This window comes from Clarias gariepinus, chromosome 13 (genome assembly GCF_024256425.1).
Source record: "Clarias gariepinus isolate MV-2021 ecotype Netherlands chromosome 13, CGAR_prim_01v2, whole genome shotgun sequence".
NCBI classification, from domain to species: Eukaryota; Metazoa; Chordata; class Actinopteri; order Siluriformes; family Clariidae; genus Clarias; species Clarias gariepinus.
In genome coordinates, this window is record NC_071112.1 from 21,880,347 (window position 1) to 21,892,749 (window position 12,403).

The 12,403-nt window shown below is 38.1% G+C and overlaps 1 protein-coding gene across 1 annotated transcript in view; it reads left to right on the top strand.

Moving 5' to 3' along the window:
* Window positions 1–11,976, top strand: part of ldah (lipid droplet associated hydrolase) — a 56,637-nt gene extending 44,661 nt beyond the window's left edge. Inside the window, exons 6-7 of the mRNA XM_053510463.1 lie at window positions 9,117–9,199; window positions 11,432–11,976. Coding sequence (XP_053366438.1) covers window positions 9,117–9,199; window positions 11,432–11,623 — 275 coding nt within the window. The 3' untranslated portion in view covers window positions 11,624–11,976. The remainder of the gene's footprint in view (window positions 1–9,116; window positions 9,200–11,431) is intronic.
* The last annotated feature ends 427 nt before the right edge of the window (window positions 11,977–12,403 follow it).

Genomic DNA, 12,403 nt, shown 5'->3' on the forward strand with positions numbered 1-12,403 from the left:
ATACCCAGTGAAAAGAGGAAAACATCGACTTTTTTAAGAAGGCAAACCAACCATTTAAAGTTGTTTATTGGTCAGCCATAGACATTAAAAATACAGTAGAGTCACACCCCCAACACCCCATCACTTTCACTTTTTTCCCATAAAGGATTTACGGTTGTATTTTCTCACAACCTTTTAAACACAAATGTCATATTGCTTTATGACATTAATTGTCACAAATATCTTATCTCATCTACAAATACTAAAATGTATTTGAAGACACCTGACTGTTTTCCACTTGGACATGGACACATGGACATGTTCTCGAACATCCCCTAAATGTTTGGAAATCTCAACCCCCCATTGTGGAACCCAAAGCCCTCGAGTGTAATTGTTAATTGTCTGTATAAGCACTCTCTTTTACCTGCAGATTATTTTGGATTTGTTTTCTCTTAACATTTTAATTAAGTGTTAATGTATTTTAATAAATGGCAATAAAAATATCACTATAATATTTTGTTAGACTAATTTGATTACGATGCAGATTCTTCATAACATTATTTTGACTTATCTTATGCAACATCATAGTATTTATTTCCAGCCACAGTCGTGTTAATTTTTGGCCAAAATCTTGTACTGATTACGGTAGGGTTAAACCACTCCTTAAAGTCTTCTCCAGCACGTATCAATGACTTTTAATTTGTTAGCCAATCCATGTGTGAAATTTGGCTCCCAGAGCCACTTTTTTAGGATTCGTGCCCAATGAGAACCAGCACTGCATCTGCTAGAACCCGGATCCTTAGGTCCAAAATTCAATAACTTACAGCCTTAGCCACCTGAGCCACCCACACTCCCACGTCAGGCATTTAATGTATTCTTGTAAAAATAGTTCTTAAACTTGCTGCTCAGCACACCTCGTGATGTCTCCTCAGTCATCTCATTATCCGGACTAACCGTGCCTTTTTGCAACAGGGTGATCAGCGATTTACTTGGTCCTATGATTTATTTGTGTTCAAAAAATAGTAACATGTAAAAATTTCTAGATTAATCACATGCGACAGCCTTTGTCATTCTTAAATATGCCCGTGCCATAAGGATGGGAAAAATCTATTGATGGGATAACCTGGTCACTTTGCATGGTGGGTGCATCAATTTTTGTGCTTCTCTTATTACACTGATTCACCCATTTGTCTGGAAAAGGTCTCATCACACCAATTGGCCTTTTTCCATTGCTCCACATCTTTATGTTCCCTAGCAAGTTAAAGGCATTTTTTTAGTTAAGTCTAACTAACCAGTGGTTTTTTTTTATGGCCACACAAAGTTTTAGACCCAATCCTGTGATTTCCTATTGTATTGTGCATATGGAAATGGTCTTACATTTACTATTAACCATAACTTTGATTTCTACGGTTGATCACTTTAGAATAGAATGAATCTAGACTCCTCAGACCACCTGATCTTTTTTTCTGGTTCTTAATCCAATTTTTGCGCTACCTAGCAAATTCAGGCCTTTATTATTAGTCTCACTAACAAGTACTTTTCTTATGCCCATATAGCTGTTTAGTCCAAATCTTAGAAATGTGATTATTTTGACTAATTAACATAGTTGTGATTTCTACTGTCCATTTTTTATGTTTCAGCTTCACCAAGCATTTATGTGATCGCTGATCATGGTCATTCATGGGTTTTTTTTCCACCAAGTTGATGGTTCAGCACTATGCTTTTTAGGTTTTATTAATGTGTTGGACAGTTCTTCCAGTAATTTCAGCAATTTTCTTAGATGTTTTCTTTGCTTGATTACTGATTACTCCACAATTGCAAAGTAAAAACAGGTGTATGGAGTGTTTTGTTAATTTATTAAAAAAAAAAATAAAGACTGAAATATCCTATTTACATAGGTATTCAGACCCATCACATAGTACTTGGTTAAAGGGCCCTTGGCAGCAATGACAGCCTAAAGTCTTCTTGTGAATCATGCTACAAGCTTTCTTTTGAAAGTTTCTTCCATTCTTCTTGGCAGAATCGTTCAAGCTCAACCAGATTGGATGGGCAGCATGGGTACACACCCTTTTTCAGGTTTCTCCTGAGATGCTCTATTTGGTTGAGGGCCGGACTCTGCCTGTGCCACTTCAGGACTTTCAAAGAGTTGTTCTGAAGCCGCTCCTGTGTTCTTGTTTTTTTTTTTTTTTTTTTGGCAGTATGCTTTAGAACGTTGTCTTGGTTAAATGTAAACCATTACCCCAGCCTGAAGAATGGCTCTGTCTGTTCACTTTACCATAGATTGGTGGAGTGCTGCAGTGATGGCTGTGCTTCTGTAAACTTCTCCCATCTCCATACTGGAACGTATGAGCTCATTTGTAATGTTCTGTAATGTTTTTACTTAAGCTGTCTGATCAAGGACCTCTGTCCCTGATTAGGCAGTTTGGCTTAGCGGCCAATTCTGAGAAGACTATTGGTTGTTCCAAATCTTTTCCATCATGGTCACTTGAAGCTCGTTTATTCCTGTAGGGAGCTTATGGCTAGCCTGTCCAGTCTGATCTCCCAACAAAAAAAACAATGCAGTGCAACTTGCTGACTGAAGTCAAATGTTGGCCACAATAGAAGGGCACTGTTACATCCAGTGCACCGCAGCCCGCCGCACATGGGGCCCAGTAGACAAACAGCCCAAGGACAAACCAGCCTCCAAACTGCCTAGATCCCAATCCAACCGACCATCCATCCATCCTGCAACCCACAGCACTCGAAGGATCCTGGTGCCAGACACCCCAGGGCACACCCCAGAGGTTTTGTATCAGAGTCATGCCCTGAACAGTACCTACACAGCATCATTGTTAAGCGTGTGTATTTTACTTTTTTAAACCTAATAAATTTACAGCTGTGCTCAAATTCTGTCCAGTGCTAATTTGGGCTTGCCAGCCAACTTTAATATTATTCTCGCTTAAGGGAGGGTATCTAAAAAGTAATTTTATCCAGTAGCAGTTACACAACAGGAAACTAAATCCTGTTCTGTGAAGCATAAATCCGTTGCTCTACGGGATTTGATCAGACCACGTTGGAACATAGAGGCAAGCATGCTCTTATGTAAGCTTTGGCTGTTTAGAAGACGAGACACAATTTCATTTACACACCACTGTACATGTTATATTAACTTCAAACGTGAACTGCACCTGATAATAGTGGCCTACTCTGTAAAGAAATAGTTGGCACGTTTCTGAATTTAAGCTAGGCACCCTAACAAGAGTTCAGGCATGTAAGCATTTAAACATGAAACCTCTCAGTTGAAGAACGTTGAATAGAAACCCGAGGGCAATAAAATGATCAAAATGAAAGTCATACAGGGGCTGAAATATGTTCGCTGTTTTGAAGTAACTCTAGAACATCTTATCATAGCTGACCAGATTCCTGATTTTCCATGCTGTGGATTGGTTTATGAACGGTTTTATTGAATGATATTGAGGTTTTGCTTCAATCCGTAGTCAAGACAGTAATGTTAGAAAAGAAGCCTAAGAAATATCCACTCCGAAAAGACCTTCCAGCATTCCTTCAATGTTGTTTTTCATTTGTTGTATTATTTGCAGTAGTATGGTTTCGTTTTTCTAATATCTTTAACTTTAATTCTTGCGTAAACTAAAAATCTATTCTGTGACAAGCATGATAGAGAAAAGTACCAATCAGAGGTCAGATATATTCTAGCTAAATGAAGGATGTGGTTACAAATTTGTGCAGCCTGGTCACTCTGGTTTCTTGACCACAGGTGTTATTTCTCATGGAGAAAAAGCCACAAAGCTTTCCTCAAGCACTTCCAAATCAACTTTAATCCACAATTAAAAAGCGATGATGGATAAATCCCTTAAACTCTACGTGATGAAAGACATGTTTATTTCTGTTATTTCATGCAATTGCTTTTCTCTAAACGGCAGGATAATTCTGTATGAGGAACTGCAGAGTTTGCCCACCCACCTTGGGTTCTGTTTGGTGGGAAAAAAAAATCTGCACTTTGTTGCACCGGTTTGTGGTTTTCTTTCAGGACATGTGTTATTGAACTGAAAAAAGGAGGGTAAAACTGTCTAGTTCATCAAGTTCATTTCTATTTCATCGAAGCAAAATGAGGAATGAACAGTGACATAAAACAGTCAATGTGGTGCAAAACAGCAGACAGCTCCCTTGGTTTTGCTTACTTACATCCCTTACTACTACTACTACCACTAATCCTGTTGTTGTTGTCGTCTTGTGTCTTTGTCTTCGCAGGGACAAGAATATCTAAGAGTTTTGACAGTGAGTTTAAGGTCGATTTTTGGGTTGAGACATAGCCCCATCAATTATCTCAGTGGAATTACATCACAACGATGCTAAGACCATCGGTTTGTGACACTTATGAGTAAATGTAAAATTAATGTATCACATACAGTAAACGACACTAGCATAGACTTTTAAAAGTCTTTGCATAGACTCAGTTTTTATTTTTATTGCAGGACTATTTTTCCAAAATGCACATGACTAAATTCTTAAAGGTAATGATATTTTTGTCACAGATTGTTCTAGATGAGACAGCGCATTCGTGTGCATTCGTATGCATTCGTGTCTCCTTTACGTCTTCTTTCTGATGTTAACTGGGTGCATGTGTGAGGATGTGTAAATTGGGCTGGAATGCTATGTCCTGCCAAACCCCAGAGTCCAGACACCCCCCTAGAGATAAGTGAGATAGACCAGGGGATGTCTCTCTCATCACTGCCCCAAGACTGGCACACACTTCTCTCTATCTTCTGTTTCTCTCTGTCTGTCTCAGTCTCACTTTTTTTAGTTGTTGCTTTAAAGTAGTTAAAGTTCTCAATCTGTGTCCCATTTTATCTGTTGCTCTCTTATTCTGAAAATCGGGATGTGCAGCATTACTGGTGTTAAACGATGTCAGCAAGTTAAGTCCATATACTGTGTAAGTATGCCCAGTCGATAAACATACAGACCTGCTACACCCTTCTGGCGTCTTTGAAAGATTATCCTTTTTAATCCATGTCTTTAATTTTCAACCTGAGAAGCCAACCTTTTTTTAAAACTTAATAACAAACAAGCTCTGAGTAATTTTCTTTCAGACAAACTCTAGGGTCTAGTCATCTCGCTTATTTACACTGATTCATGTCCAAGCTTACCCTTTTTAACATAATGCAATTAAATGTTCTAGGTCATAGTACATAGCCTTAAACTCAAGAGAAAGACATTTTACTTGCACTGAAAAGAAGCAGATAACCGTTTTTAATCTACAGACAGCAATCAGCCTAAATCTATATGACTGTTTTTAGACATTTTTATTTGTAGGAATTCTTTTTTCATGTGAAAATCGTTAGAGTAAACAAAGGTGTTTTGTACCATATGGAGCAAATGCAGTTTACACTGGAGCAGTACAATATATTGTTTGTAAGACGGTACTGCAATACTGGCCTTTGATATCTCAGAAACGTGCACTTGAGCGCTCAAACAAATCCCTAAATGTTTTTTTTTGTTGTTGTTGATTCTTTTTGCTGTGAGCATCCTGAACGATCTCAGATGTTGCAGATGAGTGTTCCCGTGGCTGTTTTGATGAATCACATTTACATGATCCGACAAACGTAAATAATACTGATCAAAATAATGCAGGCCAGTCTTCCCCCACTGCACGTCAAGGGCTTTACCAATGTGTTTTTAATACATATCAAGACATATCACAAAAGCAATCCATAGCTTTGCACATTATAAGATCTAGTCCATATTGTGCAATAGTTCGGACCAGTGATGTCCCTTTTTGTATGATTGTGCACATACCTTATATGGTAGCATTGGATCACTGTCTTTTCAGTGGAACTTTTGTATTGCTGGACCACATCAATAGTTACGGCATCTAGAATATTTTAATGTGTTTTTGAAGAAGGTGACATCTTTGGCTGAGTGTTCAATGGGATTTTAAGCAATAATACACAGCTACAATGTACAAGGTATGATCGATTTAAACAGGGACGTTTGATAGTACAGAATAACAGAACACAGTTATAAAATACAACCTCATATATCTTTTTATAATCTCCGGCTACATTAAAACATTTATTTCAGTGTTTCACTAATGCTTGGATACCACCAATGCATAAATTTTTTTCTTGGCCAGAGTCATCATCGAACTGCCCACCACGTCTAAATCGCTGGCCTCCCAAGAACACATTTAATAGCCAAAAATGTGTGGAAATGACTTGAAGTGCGGTCAGGACAGTACAGGGGATGTGGAAATAACTCCCAACCAAATTCCGGTAATCTGCTGATTTTCAATTATCAGGTGGTCCATTTGCTGAAACATTTGCACCATTCAAATGTTTTACTGTGGCTAACAGACACGTCACTGTACTACGCTGCAGTCTTCTGAAAATGTCAGTTGGTTTTATGTCTTCATTCATGAGAAATTTCATTACAAGTCCCAGTTTGACTTGAACCCCCAGTGTAATATGTTTATTATACATCTGTTTTATTATTCGGAAGATGAACTTGCGTTACCTCTACAGCCTCAGAATATAAAGGTACACAGTGGATTGACAGATACACCGAAAAATAATCACAGGGTGGGCGAAATTTAATGATGGCTATGAAACTTTTAGTATCACTGGAGTCATGATGAAAACAGTCTATAAAAAGACGATAGTAAATAGGATTTCATAATTTCAGTGTCGATTGTACAGGCATCAGCCGCGAGAGGCAGCACATGCAACGTAAAAACTAAGATGGCTGTTCATAAGCGGACTAAGATTGCGGCGGGCTGCAAAGTGTGGAATTAAATTGTACTTGCAGTAAAAAAAAGGAATGCAAGACAAAGTCCGGAGACCATAAAAAATTGTCAAGCAAAGCTGATGACCACAGACTTAATAAATGATGCAAGAAGAAAGTGGCTGTCCATCCACAAAGCTTTCATTTAAAGTACATGTACAATTTGTTTCAATACATTTGTATTAGAAAAATGGACATTAATACCAATTTTTAATGCCTAGTTACTTTTGACCCACCCTGTTTGTGCATGTGTGTGTATATATTGTGTATATGCTGTATATATATGTGTGTGTTTTGTTTAGTTTTGTTTTTGTTTTTTTCCTTGTCTACACACATCCAACACTTAAGTTTTATATTTTTTTATACACAAGGTTTATATTCACCTCTTTCCTTGTTCCATAAGTCATCTATTGAACAGTTGCGTAAGACCCCGTTACCTACACCCTACTGCTGTCGATGCTTAACTGATCTCTCAGACATTAGCAGCTTGCCTCAAAGGATTAATTTTTTACTGTTTGGGTTGCACGTACAGTATATGCGTCTGTTGCCTTTTTTAGTACTTCAAGAAAATATATTTGTTGAAAATGCTTGTTCTCTTTGTCAGAACCTCAAAGTACACAGTGTTATTATTATTATTGTTGTTATTATTATTATTATTATTATTATTATTATTATTGTGATAGCTGTTGTGGGTGGCTGATCCAACACTTGATTCATCTGGCTGAGCAGCCCTCCTGAGCAGTCTCCCAGGCACTTAAACTTGTGCTCATAGACTAAAATATCCCTGGAAAAAGAGTTAGCAAGGCACAACTGCATCCTTTACATTTGGCCAGCTACATATACACACTCCCACGGACATATACACAGGCAATAGGATCCCTCTCGCTGATCACTCGCCAGGTCATCATATCAGGCGATACACATTAGCTCATAAATGGTGTATTTGGGTATTTGTCAAAGCCTCCTACAATATGTGTAGGGGAGATGGAACCAAATATCAACTACAGTATGTTTTATGTAGGCCCAAAACCCTGTACTTCAAGTAATGCTTTTAATCAAGTGTCCTCACTAGTGGACTCTACTAACGGAATATAAGATTAAAGGCACTGGGTTGCTGTGACTCCAAAAGACTTTGCGTATTTCCTCTTTTGTCTTCTCCTGCACAGATGCTTCCCATTTTCTGTCCTTTCCCATTTTAAATTCCCTTTACTTCACAGATATGTAGCAACGCCGTGTACAAGGTGGAAAATCTCATCTCGGTTTTGAGTGCGGAGGCTGGGGAGACGATAAACATGACATTTTCTCAAATTTCTTGAAGCCGAATATCCAAAGTCCTGCTGTAAGAAACATGGTTAATCATGTTAAGGGTGCAGTAATTACTAGTACATATCTATGAAATGTAATGTATCCCGCTGACACTTTGCAAATCCAACATATATCTGTACATAAATGGGAAATCAAGAGAAGTGGAGAAGCCCCCTTGTTTGAATTATTTGACATTCAGATATATGTTTCAAATAAATGCCTCCCAGTGTGTATTAGCATAGTGCTGCACCACTTTGAACTTAAGTGAAGTTGAGAAACTGTCAGAGCCTGAGTTTACAGTCCATGTTGACAGTGCTGGCATTTCTTTATTTTTATTTTCCTCTGTTTCCAGGGACATTGGTTCAGGATTCATATTCAATTACTAAAAAATAAATCTACATTTGGCCAACGTTGGACTGAAATCCAGGCATAGATGTGGATATTTGGAGCCTTACTATTATAGAAAACAAATCCACGGTGGGGAATTTATTACTGGCGGTATGGTGGCGCAGTGGTTCGGGGTTAGGGATCTGTCTTTGGGTTTCCTGGAGTTTGTATGTTTTGCCTGTATGTGGTGGGTTTCCTCTGGATGCTCCAGTTTCTTCCCACTGTGCAAAGACATGCAGGTTAAGCTAATTGGCATTCCCAAATGACCCGTAGTGTGTAAATGTGTGTGTAAGGCCTACATTGGATGGCACCCCATCTAGGGTGTACCCTGCCCAGTGCCTAGAGTAAGTGAGAGTGAGTTTATTATTTTCAGCATGTTCTGATGGGTCTATTTCTCTTATTCCACAGCAATTCCATAGTCAATGCATCATTTTTTTTTTTTCAATTATTTTCTTTTTTATAAAAAGGGTATATAGCTATAAACACACCAACCATTCTACTTTTCATTAAAATAAAAAAATATATACAGTTCAATGGACAGATCATTATCATATTTTTTTGGTGATGTTTTGGATTTAGAGTGCTGTATTCCAGTAATTTTTTGTCAAAGTATTTTTGTGTCGAAGTATTGTATTACCTAATCTTTTTTTTCTCATTTCATTTTACAGCTAATGCTATGTATATGGGAAGTCAAGAAATGAGGATGGTGCAAGATCGAGATAACTTGACCATACAGCAACATCTCGACAAGGTACTTAATCATCAGCATATATATTACCATTGATTAATGAATGTTTGTTGCAACGTTATATAAATATTAGTATTATGGTTCTTCCTCTGAAGTTCGTACAGATTTCGGACATTCCCATGTGGTCAAAGGGGTTCGATTATCTTATAACCATCCACAGTTTATTGCAAAAAGTTGAAAGAATGCAAGATCAGAGCGAGCGCCTGTGCCGCCTCGCTCGGGAGGCATGAAGAACGTATTGAGCATGCGAGTCAGCCTGTGTGTTTTCGATGCATTTGCTCTGATACTAAACAGAGGCCTCATGCATGCAGCGAGGTGGGACATGACTGGCTGGGATGTCAAAGACTGGTGCACATTATCTGTCATCAGTTAAAAAGGTGATATCATTGCTGCTCTCACTCTGCTTCTCGTACACACCACATACTTTAACCCTAAGCGTCACAAGACGTACAGCACCTTCCTGTTATGTTCTGTTGAAAAGACAAAGCTCAAAGATGGCACAGCCGGGGCACGTTTAAAGCAAGTCAAAGTTTTGATAAATAGTGTTCAAATTTATTTATCCGTTCCCTCGTTTGTTTGTTAACATCAAATTCATTTATCTCTGGATGCCCTTATTTTGTTTAACACAGATTGCATGACAAAGGGAACACCTTACTTTGTTCTGCAGCTCTGGGCTCTGCATGTGCGTGTGTATTCCCATTTAGCTTAGCTCATGCACTTTGTTGAAACTATCAAGCCTTGCCGGCTTATTGCTTGCCAGCAGCCTTGCCAGAGTAATTCTTTTTGAAGGAGCTGTAGGTGAAGACAAGAGGTCATACGTTTCAACCCCTCTTCAGTCTTTTATTAGATTTATAAGCTGTGGAGAAATCAATCAGCCAGACAGATGTAGAAGCCATCATGATTAACTAGTACAGGCAGCAGAGGCCTAGCATTATGCAATTTGTCAGAAGAGCGGAGTAAAACAGTTGACAAGTAAATGCGATCGTTGTATTTTGCACAGCACGAGGACGATTCGCTTTTAAGAGTCAATAAGGGAGGTTTTTTCGCTTTAGGCCTCAAATCATTGTTGAACCACTGCTCACCATGAGAAGCATTTTATTGTCAATCATTCCCGATCTGGTCTGAATCGCGAGTAAACTATACGGTCACTGAGACTGTCATTTGTGGTTTGTGATGTCCTGTTCTATCGTTGGTTTGTTTTTTGAGATCCTATCAGGGATGTGGGAGAGAATAAACATAAAAAATATTTATGTACATGTTTAAAGTATGATGCATGATTTTTTTTTTTTTTTATGTGGGTTTAATTTAGTGGGATTTGGGGGTGGGGGTCGAGGGTTGACAACAAAGACGATTGAAAATTCACAGTATTAAAAATGGAGCATCTTGAATCCCTTTATAGTCACCACATCTTGCTTTTTTTCTGTTTAGTTGATGTAGATGTGGATAATTTTAGATTTCAATATTCCTTTTAAATAAATCACACGATTCCCAAGACGTTCACAAGACATGCTATTCTATTCTAGGCAAATAATCATTGACAGAGTTAATTTATTTTCTAAAAAAAGCGCATGCCAAACTGTTTTATTCTCCTTATACCAAAGCAAAAAAAATTCATTTATCAAAGAATGACACATTATACATTTCATCCATTTATAGGTATGTTTAATGTTGTTGAGCATCTGCTAAATAAGTTAGCTCCTGTTATTACTTATAACAGATATAAACAGTCACCACCCTCTCATTTTCTCTTCCTTGAAGTACTCTCCCAGACAAAAAAAAGCTTTTTATGTTTCCAAAAAACACAACACTTTCCCATGGCAGAGAATGTAAAGAAACAGCTTAACCTCTGACTGTTACAAAACACAGACCCTGGAGAGTCTGAATGGAATGAGCGAACGTCTCGTCACAGAAAACTTCACCATATCAACAATTACACACGTTAATTCAATTTATTTAATGGGAGAGTCCGGCATGCACATTCTCCATGATAATGTATTAGAATAATACTGGATTAGAACAAGTACATTAATGCATGGTATAACCTTGTTATTTGCTTTGAAGCTAAAATTACTGCCAGAGCCATGCTGTTAGGGGAAATAAATCATCACAACAGTAATCGCAATCGAGAGTTCAAACATGCAGTCGTATTATAAGAGTGTTTATAGTGTCCAACTATCAGTGGATTATACATCTGCATGTGCATATAGAACTAATGCACTTTTTCCATGTCCGTAGCTTGTTTTTTACTACGGAGCCACAGACCACTGGTGCCCTGTGCAGTATTACCAGGATATCCGAAGAGACTTTCCCGATGGAGACTTCCGCTTGTGTGAGCGCGGCCTGCGCCATGCGTTCGTCCTGGATGCGGGTGAAGAGATGGCTAACATGATCACAGGGTGGATCGATGACGACCTAAAAGGATTATAGTGCTACTTGTATCAAAGCAAACCTGACCACAGACCCTGTATTCCAGTGCAATGCATTCCAGTGCTTAAGGGAAACAGACTTTTCATCAAAATCTTTTAAAAGCTTTTATTATGGTGCTGAAGCTCAATGCTTCTCAATGAACATTTGAAAATGCACAGATACTGAAACGAGTGACTACTCTACCCTTAACATCTACATGTCATTACTCAGTTTTTATTAAGATCACAGGCTTAAATGAAGAATTTAATTTAATTATGATTATTATGCCACTGAGTGATTGTTCAATCAAGATTTACAGTAATTGGATTTTCTCTCTAATAGTTAAGAAATAAAACATACTGCGCCAACCATAATAGCAAGTTTTAAAACACATTTCATGTTTTAATACCAGCGTTTTCTGATATTGTTCAAAACTGATTACAAATCAAATGAAAGGACCAAAAAAAAGCATGAGTTGTCATTGCAAAAATACATGTGGGCTTGTCCCCACTAAAAAGATTTCGTCTGTAGTTTAATGCTGAACTATTTATGGAAAATTTACTATTAGTAATTGTTTAGACATTCAGATGACCCTCCAGTGTGTGTGTGTGTGTGTGTGTGTGTGTGTGTGTGTGTGTGTACAAACTGATCCACTTTTACTAGATAGAGCTAAAATGAAAAAGATTTTCCCCCTAATGTGACCTCATATAAGATGATTCCCTTCCGCTTCTTGTTGCTCAGCCCCGTTCAACTCTACTTAAGCTCTGCTGTTCTCTGGTGGCTCATGGCTTCACAGTACCT